Source organism: Podarcis filfolensis (genome assembly GCF_964270895.1).
Source record: "Podarcis filfolensis genome assembly, chromosome: Z".
In the NCBI taxonomy this organism is placed as follows: domain Eukaryota; kingdom Metazoa; phylum Chordata; class Lepidosauria; order Squamata; family Lacertidae; genus Podarcis; species Podarcis filfolensis.
In genome coordinates, this window is record NC_139617.1 from 35,428,537 (window position 1) to 35,442,995 (window position 14,459).

The 14,459-nt window shown below is 42.6% G+C and overlaps 1 protein-coding gene across 6 annotated transcripts in view; it reads right to left on the bottom strand.

Annotated features, from left to right (window-relative positions):
- LOC310754427 (putative helicase senataxin) overlaps positions 1 to 14,459 on the bottom strand; it is a 57,577-nt gene that overhangs the window by 26,003 nt on the left and 17,115 nt on the right. For 3 of the 6 annotated variants that reach the window (XM_083596238.1, XM_083596239.1, XM_083596237.1), the window contains exons 5-9: positions 12,521 to 12,740; positions 11,402 to 11,521; positions 7,169 to 7,340; positions 5,300 to 5,390; positions 1,440 to 4,838 (exon numbers count right to left, since the gene is read on the bottom strand). In XM_083596238.1, the coding sequence (XP_083452364.1) occupies positions 1,440 to 4,838; positions 5,300 to 5,390; positions 7,169 to 7,340; positions 11,402 to 11,521; positions 12,521 to 12,740 (4,002 nt within the window). Of the gene's footprint in view, positions 1 to 1,439; positions 4,839 to 5,299; positions 5,391 to 7,168; positions 7,341 to 9,939; positions 10,094 to 10,176; positions 10,692 to 11,401; positions 11,522 to 12,520; positions 12,741 to 14,459 lie in introns of those variants that run through there. The other 3 variants (XM_083596241.1, XM_083596240.1, XM_083596242.1) reach the window with 3 other exon arrangements.

The window sequence follows — 14,459 nt, forward strand, 5'->3', positions numbered from 1 at the left end:
CAGGCCCTGGGCAAAGTGGCTCCACCACTGTAGCAAACATAACCACCTGGAGTTCAGCAGAGCTAGAAGAGAGGGTTTATACTACATAGAAGAACCTGGAGGCACAGGAATGTACCCTGGAGAATAAACCTCTGAATTTGTTGTAAAATGAGATTTATGAGGGATTTATTAAATATGATCGAAAGTCATCACATCAGTGGCTGTTAAAATAAAGGATTAAGATTGGAATTGTGGAACTTGGACTAATTAAGAGAATTGGTGCAGGACCAAGGAATGACATCAACTCCTGATAGCCGGAAACATGGGAAGTCATTCAAAAATGTTTAATTTGGAACTGATTAATTGGCTCTTTTGATTGTATTGTGATTTGGCGTGATTTGGTATTGTATTAATGTGGCCTACATTGGATTGTTATTAAAAATTAATTTTAAAAAAATTAATAAAAAAAAAAGTAGTATGATGCTGATTTAAATGTATGGTGAAGATGTAGCCTAAGTGGAACTGCAGTGGAGGTAGGAAGGGAAGAGGAGAGGAAAGAGAAAAATGGGGCATTCTGTTGCCAACTCTGGTCCTGTCCACTGCTGGCATGCAGCAGCTCCCAACCACCTCCAATGCACTTCCTGAAGGCTCCACCAACTAAGGTATGTATTCTCCTTACAAGTGTGTCTTCTTAAAAAGACTTAATTCTTTGTACAGAAAATGCTGAATATAAAGCTATGGAACTCTAGACTGTCCAACCTGTATTTGCACATGCCCAATAATGCACTTTAAAATAGCACACCAGTGGCACTGTGCACCAGGACAATTATCCCACATTACTTCTACTATAGCATGGAACAGTTGGCAGGACTGTGGGAACAAAGGGACATTTTCCACCCTTGGTGGGAATGCCCGCAAGTCATTCTGGTCTGGGATCAAGAAATACCTGTTTAAATTTTTGCCCAGCTTTCTTTGATAAATATGTGGGCAGAAATGATGAAGACTTTTCGCTCAAAGGAACGTTAAACATGGGTGCTGGCAGCAGCCTAGATTTCCATAGTTCCAACAATGGAAAACATTACAGAGCTTGAATATTTCTCCATGGTGTAAAAAACCTAAATTATGGGTCTGCAAGGGGAAGGAGGACCCTGAACATTTTTACTCCGTTGAAAGATGAACATGGAATGATCTTTCCTTACACCAGAGAAATATGTCATGATTTAAAGTTGGGTGTCATTACTTCCTATGGTGGTTCTTCTATCTGCCTTGACTTGTTTTAGATATGTCAAGTTATTATTATATTATTGTTGTTATTGTTCACTTATTCTGCTTACATAACGGTCTGAAAATCAATTAAAAATGTGTTTCTTTAAGCCAGGTGGGCCTCCCTGAAACTAGCCAAAAGACCCCAGTTAAAAGTGGCCACCAGACTACAAAGAGCTGAGGGAGACTTTACTTACTGTTTCAAAGGTATTTAGCATCATTAAGGGGAAGAAAGTATTGAAGTAGTCATTGTAATTGTTAAAAGTGGCTGGAACAGAAGTCATAACAGACTGGAGGAGGTAAGCTGGTGGCCCAAACTGACTGAACTGTGCAAACATGTCATAGTTCCACTTCAGGATTTCTCTACTAAATATGGCAGGACTTCTCTGCTGGGCATTCACGCTGTTTGCTTGTGTGAAGCGTGGATTCATTTCATGCCAGGAAACAGGTCTGGAGGCAGGCAGCACCCCACCAGTATACACATTAGAGTTATTTTGCACATTTAGCAACTGAGGGACGTTGTTCGAATTCTGTGGTTGGAGAATGCTGTTCGGCATGGGGATTTGGGACTGCAATCCATTCCCCTTTGAGGTGGGGGGCATGAAGGAATATGATTTGCTCTTTGGAACTGCTGGGGGCTTTGGGATGCTCTCGAGCTCCTTGGTGAGGTTTGCGTTCCGGGAAGAAACGCTGAAGATTTTCATCGTGGAGAGCCTAGGGGGTGCAAAAGTCTTGGCAGACGCATTGTCTTGTGGGCCACCAGCAGAACAGCTTGCGCCGTGAGCCTCTGCTTCAGCTGCTCTTTTAGAACCTGCTTCCTTGCATATCTCATTAGCATCCTGTAGTGGGCTTGCAGATACACTGACTTCCATGTGTGTGGGGTTACTGCCACTTTCTATTTGTGAACACAGCTCCATGTCCACTGGATCGGACTGTGTAAGAAACAAGTTGTCATCTTCAATGTTCTCATTCAGTTGTGGCTCTCCCTCTTTCAAAGCCACATCCTCATCACAAGAGCTAGAGGAGGAATCGGTAGAGGTCAAGGGATTGGTTTTACTAGCTGTAGCTTCAAGGATTGAGGAACTTGGGTTTCCTCTTTGAGTGTGCTGACCCTTCTCTCTCTCTTTAGGCCTTGTCTGCCTATAGAACTGAAGTTCTTGGCAAGAAAGCATTTTTCTATTTTTAGTAGTTAGGTGTGAAGCATTTATTAGTTGTGATGTTCTTTTCTGTGCAACATCTACCCTGCCAGCAATTTCCCCATGACGACGCAACTCAGCAAGACTGTCCTGTGTGCGCTGAGATAGTTCAGCTGCTCTACGGACTTTCTTTGACAGGCCAAGATTCTCTGTCAGTGAGGTTGGGGGTGGAAAATGGTGGACTTTGGCAGGTGGGACCACAGTAGGAGTAGATCTTGCTGGTTCTGCCTGTGGTGGTGCCTTCTTTGGCTGAATAGTGGATTCTTTGACAGCAGATGCTGACTCTGAAGGAGCAGTAGGTGCTGATGGATCTATGTGTCTGGAACACCCTGCATCCATCCCTGTGGAAGTCGAGCAACACATTGCATTTCTGCTGCTAATGTTGACCTTCTGAGCCGGTGTATGTGGCTTTGTTTTAGTTTCACTGTTTTGCACAGGGTCCTCTTTTGCTTCTTCAGTGGCATTAAACCAATGAGGGTTCGACTCATAACCCCAGGAATTTATTTCCAAGTCAGTGGCTCTGTGGCCATTGTCTGTCTCCACTAAAAGGTTCTCCTCCTCTGTCGTTTCCTCATTAGTTTGGCTGTCCTGCCATTCTGAGTAAATTTCAGCTTCTGATTCGAACTCAAACAACTGTGATTCATGTTCCGCATTTGTTGGTGAGGAATTCATTGGCTCTTGCCCCTGTGCACTGGATTGCTTCTCATGGCGCACACAAGTTGTATCTTGTCTGCTCTCTGTACTAGTGTTCCCTTGGTTTTCATCCTCTTCTGAAGAATCAGAAATAATAATTGTAGGGATTGGTCCCTTTGCTGCCTTAGAAGGGTAGTCTTCACTGGAAGACTGAGATTGAACAGAGCCCATAACTTTCTTGCTGCTTTCCTGCCTAGAGTCAACGGGTGTTTCTTTGGTGTAAGCAATGAAGGTGCCTTTATTGAAGACTATGTTAATTTGGGGATCTGTTGCTGTGCTAGTTGAAGTGACAGCGTTAGCTGCTTCAAATTCATTCCGCTGATTCCTCACCACAATGTCAAGTGGCATCTTCTCCTTCATGTCATCACTGCTGCCTTCTTCAGAATCAGACTGTCCTGTTTCAAAATTCACCAGACCGTCCTTGCATTTATTTTTCATACAGGCTGACAGACTAAGGAAAGACTTGCTTGAGCCTGCCCCCGATTTGCAGAGCAATGTGTCCGATGTGTTGCCAGCGCTACCTGCAACAATATCACTCTTCAACGCTTCCTGGCTTTTCCTTTGGTCTCTAACTGACTTCTTCTTTGTTTTGGAATCCAGCATGGTGCTGCTTCTACACTTATTAAGCAGTTGTCTCAACTTCGCCTTGAAGATGGGGCTCAGAGGTCTCAGAGGTTTCCTTCGGCTTGTAAGGTCATTCTGATCAACACTTTTCTCCAAAGCATCACTGCTGTCATCATTCTTTGTCATCAGAGGACTGGAAGCTCTGGGTCTCTCCACCCCTGACCAGATGTTCTCAACCTTTATGTCTATCCCTAGTATCTGGTGACAGCTCATGGTTTTTTGAACATACATGTATCTGTTTGCTGACATGGAGCCCTCTTGTACTTGGCCTTCTTGGCAGACTTCATCCTTCCTTGCTGCTGACAAGTGAGGTGGGTGCTCATTGCACATATTCACTGGATGCATGTCTTCCTGCCTTTCATTTACACCAATGGGAAAGCTCTCCACGATGTGGGAAGAAGGTCCTGATTTCATCCACATGATCCTTATGATATGCTTCAGAGTACTCTGCAATTCTTGAGTCTGCTTGGGACTCAGCTCCAAGTTCCTGCGCTTACGGAGAAGCAAGTTGAGTTCAATAAAGAATTGCTTACAAACGGGAGTCTTCACATCATGTAAGCCTTCCTTCAGGATATTACGAATCAGTTTCATGCAGAAAGACTGCACAGACTCTGTTTCCAGAGATGGTGATGTAGCTGTGCTTATTAAGCAGCTCCTGGCCGCCCTTCTCTCGATGCCAGCCATGAGCACTGCACGTGGAAGCTTCGCCCATGCTACCACTGTCCGCACCCATTTTTCCGCGCTGACCCACAGAGAACTCAGGCACTTTTTCTTAAGGTGGAGTTGAATCACGATCACCAGGACCCAAATAAAGAACTGAGATACTTTGTCATAAGATTCAGCAGAGTTCTCAGAGACATCCGTTTTTAAACACAGGTGGCTCATAACCTGTACGCTGTAGCCAATCCCCAGCTCCCTGAGGCCCATAAGGGAGTGGATGAAAGGGATAAGCCATAGAAAAGTGCTGCTGTGCAACTGTATGTCTTGGCCAAAGTCAGCCTGGAATGCATCAATTAATGTTTTCATATCTTCATACAAGTCAGGGAAGTAATTAGGACAAGCAGCAGATTTCTGCCTGGTAACCTGAAACAAGAAGTCTCTGTTTTAACAGCATGTTCTCCATTCCGCTCCATTCTCTCCCCCCCCCCCCGCGCATATACAGATGCCATCCTCACATGATTTTACTATGACAGGAAAGGGGGTTTGTTGCACTTCAGATGTTGCTGGACTCAAAATTCCATCAGCCTCAGCCAGCATGGCCAATGATCAGAGACGATGGGAGTTGTAGCCTAGCATCATCCAGAGTGCAACAGGTCTACATTGTTTTAATGAAAAAAACAAAGTTTTCAGGAGGCTGAATTCTGTTGCCAGTAAGAAACCACCCTTCAAACGAACACCAGGATCCAGCCTTTGAAAATGAAAAGTGTTTGTTCTAGAGGACAGCTGTGGTTTGATTCTTCTCTCCAGCTATACTCTGGAGCTGCCCCCATAACCATATTTCAACCATGGAAGGAGACAATAAATTAGATCAACATGCAAGGTACCTTCTGTGGCTTTTCTAGGCGGTAGTCATACACCAGTTGGCTGCAGGTGACCACTTCATCTTCACAATCTGATAGCGGCACAGATCTAGTCCTTTGAAAACATTAAGAAAGCAAAGCATTTAAACCAAAAGCTATTTATTTAAATGTGTAGTTTACATCATTCTTAAAGCTCACGACTGCTGGGGGGCGGGGGGAGAGAACAGAACAGAAGAATATGTAATCAAGGTCAATGTTATTTCCTCCTCTGACCCTGAGTCCCAAAGACTATGCAAATAATTATAGTGTTACATTTGTCATAAAGAGTACTTAAATTGCTCTCAGACTTAAACTAACTGCCTTAGTGGAAGCTAATTCACTTAAGCCAGAGCGATCAGGATTTCACTCAAATTTAACTCTAAACCACAGATGGTTGCAAAGAAGAAATCTCCATTTTTCTTCATCTTGTTTGAATCCACTTTGAGCCTTTAGGACTCCATATTATGTATCCAGCATATGTGTATGAAGATTAACTAAGCTCTTCTAGTAAGGAAAAAAACATTGTATTTAACTAAGAGGTTATGTGCACCTGGTACAATGAGGGAACGAACTCTGAAGGAAAGTAAGCAGATAATCAGTATGGCAATAGTGAAAGGACTGCTAAGCATAGCAGCACTTATATTTAACCTGATAAATGAATCACAGATAATAGAAAACAGATGTTGATAAACAGCTAATAAGAGAAATTAATCAAAAACACCCTTAAAAAAAGTTACCCTTAAAAAAATGTATAACAAGATGAGGAGGTTGAGATGGGCTAGACAGTAGAGCAAAAGGATCTCTGGTTGGTCTAGAATGGTGTCAATGAGTTGTAACTGTGATGGGAAAGTCTGCTGTAATCCTATGACTGAAGTAGAAATAACGTTTGAAAGCCCCAAAACGCAGTCTTCTCCAGTATTTTTGAAGAGACTGACCCTATGTACATTTGTACTAATAAAGGCCTACTTTTCAACTGAAGCCTGTGTCTTTGGGGAGTTCAGTGGAGGGCGACCTCTGGTCAAACTCCTCTACTAATTTCTTTCCAGAGTTGGAACCCAGATCAGCTGACTAACTACAGCTTGCTTTGGTTGATTCCAATCTGGCACTAAAATTTCTTGTAGGTTTATGAAACATGGCTTGTTTTAAGCTCTGTAGAAAGAAACTGGTTTGCTTGCTCATCTGTGAGACAACCTAAGGCATGTTGGAACAAACCATAGTTCACATACACACCATGGATGCACCATGATTTGTAAATGCAGGAAAGACAACCTCACTAAGTCATAGGCTCCTTAGGTGGCTTTGGAAGAAATACCACAACATCCACAAAATGGGCATGAGCAACATAGCTCATCCAATGATGTTAGATGGAAACTGTTCCACTGACATATTTTCTGCAGGAACCACATTTCATAAAATTAGAAAGTGTCACAATACATGAGCACAACACAAATCCAATCAAGAAACTCATGATTAAAATCAATGTAGTAGTTACCTTTTTATAGATAACCATCCCTACAAAACACAATATATTTATAAAAACTAGTATTAGAACTAAAACAAAAAACAAAAACAAATTACAATTTAAACAGTGAGTGAGTTTTATTGGTAGGTATTTTAACTGGAACACTTGAAAATATTTTAAGCAAAGCCTTTAACTGATTTGCAGATAACATTTAAACTATATCAAATATGTTTAATCTTAATCCAGTGGTAACTAATATAGTTACATGTTGATGCACAATTCCCATCAGCCCCAGCCAGAACGGCCAATTGCTCAGCAAGAATTGAAGGATATCACACTGGCTTCCAAAATGCTGTATTATAAAAACTGTAATAAAAGGATAAAGGACTGACCTCTTGCACCTTTGGCGAATATTCTCTATTTCTTTATTATAACTCACGCTGTTGTTAATAGTTTGAAATGCCTCACTTGGATCAATGTGCTGCCCCCACACTTTGGACCCAAGCTTATCCAGGATCACCATGAAGCAGTGGAGTGCAGGCCAGAAGGGACTGTTACTTTCATCTGAAACAGACAAGTCAAAACACGCTGAGATGGGAAATAATATTTAGTCAATGAAAACACGTAAATTAAAAAATGAAAATGTTGAGTACGGGGGGGGGGGGATAAAAACCCAGTATCAAGCAATACTGGAATTGCCATAAAATCAGTGAGCAAGTTTGTATTCAAATTATGTTTTACTCAGAGTAAACTTCAAATGAAATGAATGAACCTGGCTAAATTAAGGAACTGGCTTGATGCTGAATCCATGGGCAACCTGTAGTCCCTGCAAGTATTTCATGCTGCCTGCTGCAGCTGATCAACTGTCCTCTGGCAGCAAAATTTTGCTGCCTAGGGAGGTGGAATGCCCACATGTTTGGAGCAGGAGAGTACTACTGTATTAAACTGAACTGAGGAGAGAGTGTTTCAACACCAAACTAGAACGTATTCAATTAGAGAAAATACTAAAAAGCAGTGTATGCGTGCAACCACACAGCCAATTATGCAAACTACTCCAGGGTGCATAGGATCCCCTCCACCCCCTGCAGAAACTGGACCTTCACTGGTGCTCCAATGTCACATTTCCATGCCCGGGGGGTGGGGATCCTTGGATAGGATGTACCAAAGCTGCTCGAACATCCGTCAGGTTCATTCCTAGGTAAGGAACTCAATCAATCAATACCCCGCCCATCTGGCTGGGCTTCCCCAGCCACTCTGGGCAGCTCCCAACAGAATATTAAAAATAAAACAAAACACCAAACATTTAAAACTTCCCTAAACAGGGCTGCCTTCAGATGTCTTCTAAAGGTTGGAAAGTTTATTCCCTTGGCATCTGATGGGAGAGCATTCCACAGGGTGGGTTCCACTACTGAGAAGGCCCTCTGCCTGGTTCCCTGTAACCTCAATTCTCACAGTGAGGGAAGCACCAGAAGGCCCTCAGAGCTGGACCTCAGTGAATGAATTCCAGCAAGACAATACTTTTTATTAAATTTGCTGCAGTAAAGGACAATCCCATAGAATAGTGGGTACTGTGCTAATCACAGGTTTCAAGACAGCTTTTATACTTCTCCATACACCGCTTACATGGCGCTAAGTATATAACCAGTTCCACATGGTCCATTCTACATCAGCCATGACATGACATGCTGGTCAAGATTTTCCTACAGGTCATTTTACATAATAACCTTTTTTTTTTTTTTTACATATCTAACCTTCCATCAGGACAGTAACATCAGGTTAATCTCTAAGCTAATCAAAGAGACATACTGTCAATATTCCAAATTTTGATCTATATAGTTTTCTAATCTAAGCATGTTCAAACTAACTAATACTTTCCAAATAAGGATATGCACTGACTTATTCTACTAACATCCTTAATATCTTTTATTGCCAATCCTCCCTGGTGGATGCACCTAATACATGTTCTTCAGTGATAGATGCGAGGTAGTTCTCCACCCAGTTGAACAATGTGTCACTTGCTGCATCAGTGTCTGAGAGATGTGCCTGTTCACCCTCTTCAGATTCAATATGGCCCTGAAATCTTCCTCCTCCTCCTTTGGGACTATGAAGATTATTGAGTAGCAGGGCATGGGCTCTAAGGCATTGATGGATTTTCAGCTGAATGGCTGCTAGGACCACATAGCGTTTTCTCCTTTTTGGACATGGGAGAAATGACAAAGTGGTTGTGAGGTAAGTGGGCAAAGTCCTGAATATCCCCTTCCCTCGTGGTTTGTAGAACCCACTGATCTGTTGTCATCTCCTTGCAGCAGGAGAAGAACTGTTACAGATGAACTAAACTGGAAGCTTAGGGAGTCAGGAGTAGAGATGGGAAGGCCTGGGGGGGGAATTGGGGAGGAAACCCCAGTGTCCGTCCCCCCACTTTTTTCTGAAGCTGTTTTTTTCTAGAAAAATTGAAAAAAAAAGTTTGATATCGTTTGAATATTCCACACACCTTTTTTGTTTTTTAAAAAAGCACTACTCAAAGGGTAGATCTTCTATGGAGCTTAAATATTGAAGTGGATCTTAACTTTATTTGCTGTTGGTGCTAAGGGGAAAATCTGATTTTTTTTATATTGATGGTTTCTTGCTTTTTTTGTTGCTTTTGGGGGAAAGGGGGTGGTTACATGTTTTATTGCAAGCACAATACTTTTACCTACACTGTGTTTCATGCAATTTGTAAAACTACTCCACATTGAACTTTTAATTTTTTCCCCCAAAACTTCACTTTTTTTCTGGGGAAAAAGAGGAAAAAACATTTTTTTTCTCATGGCTTCAAAATTTCTGGAAATTTTACATCTCTAGTCAGGACTAAGTTAACTTCTTGCCTCCCTGCTGATTCTGTCCAGTCTCTCTAGAACTGGGTGAGAACTGCTTCTGCTATTTGCCAGGGCTGGAATCTCTGCCCATCTCACTGGTACCGCTAGCTTCTACTGTCTCCGTGGCCATAGGCACCACCAGAAGGTCAAATGGAGTCTTATTATCATCTGAATTCTAGGAAATTAATCTGTGTCCTTGGCTGTCATTGTACCCACTGTATCGAACATACAGAGGTACGGTGGGGAACTCAGCATTTAGTCATAGTCTCAAGTTGAAAGGTATAAAACCTTTTAGGACCTGGGCCTACCTGGGCCTGAGGAGTGACTATCCCCAGGTACTGAGAACAGATGGAAAAGGTGCCAAAAGGGTTGAAGGACTGGAACAGTCCTTACTTTGGACACTCCCTTTGCCGCTACTGCCACCACCACCAGCAGCTCCTGTGTTCTTGGGCACAGTTATCTATCTTTAGGATCTTCAACAGGTGGGCAAAACTCTCAGCAGAAAGCAAGCGTGAGGCCCTATTTCCTGCCAAAACCTGAGATACCTTGGGCACTGGAGGGCCAAGAAATGCCATCTGAGGGACTGGGACTAAACCAGCTCCTGCACCCTGGGCCAATGCCTGCCGGATTCACTGACAGAACTCAGTGTGGAGTGTTGTGCTGTCAATCACTAAATGACGGGGTGATGCAAGGCCCAGCAGCTGCTACAAAGCCTCAGCTTTCTCTGCTGGCTGTTCCTCTGCAGCCTCTGCTGGCTCCTGGGATGCAGTTCTTGGCAAGCTTGAGGGTACACCAAGGGAAACCACCCCACTGCTGTGGGTAGCCTCTGCTCCTCCGGCCTCCTCATCTGAGAAATTGGCCAAAAATGGAGGCTGCGAGCTCTCAGAGACGACTCATACCTTTTTGTTGTTGAATTCTGTAATTAAATGTGCCTCAAGGAAAGGAAAGCTTCACCTCAAGCAGCAAACGGCAGCAGTGTAGAGCTGCAACCTGGGCCTGCACAGCAGCAAGGCAGGAAGGAAAGAAGGCAATGCTGTCCCACTGAGGTAAGATCTGTCTAATCTACATATTCCTGCCTGTGGAGCAAGTGTGGAATGGGGGGGGGGGACAATCCATGTGAGGATTCCCTCTCTGCTGCAGGAAAATGCCAATCAACACCACAGCGCTTATCAGCAAACAACAGTAAGAATAAAAGTCTGCAAACCTACTGACTATCAACTGTGCTGAAAGAAGATATTACATTGCAGGTAAATATGAGCCAAAGCACATGGGGGGGGGGGGCGGGTGTAATGTTTTTAAACTGAATTTCTCATGTAGCAACCAAAACAGAAGTATTATGGATAAAGGAAGGCAAGTTACAGATATCAATTTATGCAATTTCAGTTAGATATAAGGTGCATCCAAACAGATTTCTGTTCCTCCTCAGAAGAAATGACACCTAATTCTTCAAAAAGAAACCCCCTAAAACCCATTTGGTGATATCAAACTTCAGTTAATAATCTAGACACCAATGAAATCAATGAACTTTCATTAACCAATGTGTCTAAACTATGACTTAGATCTCACCTAATAACTGCAAAACACATAAGAAAAACAAAACTTCAATGACATTTGAGGTCTGTTTTTTATAAGCATAGAAACTAGTGATCAGCCATCATGCACTATAGCATTTGAACATTAAATAATTTATTTGACATACAAGTTTTATGGCTATTCAGACTATTTTTAATTTACTTTTATCACTGCCCTAAAAGATTATTAATTAATTACCATCCGAGTCTTTCTTAAGGGTATTTATTATGCACTGCATAAAGTCGTTCTGTTTGTTTGGGCCAAGCAACAATGAATCCATGGCTTGCTCATCCAGCACCAGCAGCACCATACATATACCTACAACAATGAAAATTAGAAAGTTCAGAAACTGTCACTGGGTATTGCCTTAACTCCCAATCTTAATCCATAACCAAACTAAAACCTACTTAATGTAATTGCGCCTGCTTGCAGTCCTCTCAAACTTTAGACTGTGTCCTCCAGAGTTTGGGAGCACACCATCCCTGGCAATAGGCCATATTAACTAGGGCTTAAGGAGGTGGAGTCCAGCAACATATGAGGAGCACCATGTTAGCTACCCCTGCTTTACATTACACATTCCTTGGGACAGGAACCTTTATTTTAGAATTTAGCTAGGTTGCACATACATGGATGGGATGGTTTAATTAAAACATAATAATATATACAACTGTTAAGCGCCACAAAGTCAATGATAAGGAAGCAAAGTTTTAATTCTAAATGGAACAGGAGGAAAAGGAGCCTGGTGACACCTTAAAGGGGGGTGGGCAAACCTGTGGCCCTTCACGTGTTATTGGTATACAACTCGCATCAGCCCCAGCTGGCATGTCCAAAAATAAGAGGATGAGAAACATACTCCAGAAACATCTGGAAGGCCAGAGATGAGCTGGGTGTGGGGAGAGAAGGCTAATAGGTTTATTGTGGCACCTGATTTCATGGATGAGGGCTGGAATACACCCCCTGGAAAGAGATGCTGCCCCAGTCAATGTGAACTATTAGCTGGATAGACCAATGGTCAGTCAGCATAAGGTAGCTTCCTATGTTTGTTTGTGTGTGTGTGTGTGTGTGTGTGTGTGTTAGGGAGGGACAGAGGCAGAGGCTGTGTGTATGGTGGTCGCATCCACTTTCACCCCGTACCCGTTTTGGGAGCACTGCTGGCATGAGGTCCTCTGAGCATTTGTTATGAGCCAATGTGGCTCTTACCAAAAGGAGGAAAAAAAGTTTAGCTATTCCTGCTGTACCACAATGCTACCATGCCCAGTGGAATGGGGCATGCCAAATCCCTTTACCCTTCAGACCATCTCAGCTGCTTCTACTCACCTAGCCAGTAGTTTTTGTAACTGGTAATATCGTACAGGTGGTCAGGCAACAAGATGAGATTACCCTTCTCAACTGTTGTGGGGTTATAAACATAAGCGTTTTCAAAGAGGTTCAGCTCTATAACTCTGAGCAAGCAATTTAGCACTTCCTGTATGTCATAGTAATCGTCCCTGTCCACCTTTCCCAGACTCTTGGCTGTCATAATGGCCCATCGACGGACCTGTGGGTTTGAAGGGACATTATTAATTACTATGGTAAGGAATCAGAGCAGTCATTGTTATGGAAAGTGGAGCAGAAGCCAAGTTGGTGTGAAAGACAACTGTTACCAAGTCTAACCTAAAGGTTCACATTCCAAACCAGACGGTGTAGATATGTTTCAGGGAAAACTTATTTGAAGGCCGTGGACTTCTCCACAGCCTCCTCACTTACCAATCATCCCAGAAAATGAGGGACAGGGATATTTTAACAACCACCTATCAAAAACAAATAAAAAACCTGGGTGGAATCACTAAAAACAGAACTGTGTTAATAACAGTGTAGAACAACTAGGATGTTACTTTAGGTTGAATCCAGTGTCAGTCCTATGCAGAGTAGGCCCATTGAAATTGATGGGCATGACTAACTTAGACTGTTAACATCAATGAATCTCTTCTAAGTGGAAGTTAGATACATGTCTTTTTTTATACCTCACCCTTTAGAGAATTCAGAGATACTTACAAAAGTTAAGTTTGTTTATTTCTTCTCACACAGGGTAGCCCCCCAAGGGTCTTAACCAGGCAAAGATTTCTGTTGCCAGGCCCTCAGCCTGATGAAAAGAACAAGCTTCCTATAAAGGTTTGGCTGCCTCAATATTGCATTAATGCAATGTGTGTCGGGCTTTCCTTGTGCTGCTGTTAGTGCAGAATGGTGCATCATGGCTGCTGACAGGTGTGAGACCTTGTCAGCATATAACACACATGCTCACAGACCAACCTGTTGGTTTGTTACCAGGCCAAGTTCAAGGTGTTTCTATTAATATATAAAACACAAAACAGCTTGTTTGTTATTTCCTAGAACTATGAAGGAAAGCATTGTTGGAACTGTTGTTTTCTCAAACTTGTTAATGTAATTTGAAAAATACAGATTTGTGTCAGGCTTTTGACAAAGTCTCCCATTATATACTTGTGAAGAAGCTGATAAAATGTGGGCTGGACAAGGTAACAGTTAGGTGGATTTGCAGCAGGCTGAATAACTGAACTCAAAGAGTGCTCAATAATGGTTCCTCATCATCCTGGAAAGAAGTGACAAATAGGGTGTCACAGAGTTCTGTCCTGGGCTTGTTGTTCAATGTCTTTATAAATGAATTGGAAGAAAGAATTGAGGGGCTGCTCATCCAATTTGCAGATGACACCAAACTGGGAGGGGTAGTTAATGCCACTTAAAAAGAATCAAAATTCAAGAGGACCTTAACAGATTGGAGAACTGGGTCCAAACTTCCAAAATGAATTTCAGTAAGGACAAGTGTAAGGTGCTGCACTTTAGGCAGGAAGAACCAGCTGCACAAATATATGATGGAAGGACACCTGGCTTGCCAGTGGTACATATCTAGGGGTCTTAGTAGACCACGAGTTTACCATGAGTCAGTACTGTGATTCAGCAGAACAAAGAGGGAATACTGTTCTAGACTACATCAACAGAAGTGTAGTGTTCAATTCAAGGGAAGTACAGGCACAACTCTATTCTCCCTTAGTTAGACTACAACTGGAATATTGCGTCCAGTTCTGGGCACCACAATTTAAAAAGGATATTGACAAGCTGAAATGTATACAGTGGGCAACCAAGATGATCACGGGTCTGGAAACCAAGCCTTATAAGGAGTGGTTGAAGTAGCTGGGTATGTTTAGCTTGGACAAGAGGAGGCAGGAGAGATGATAGTCATCTTCAAATTTCTTAGGGGCTG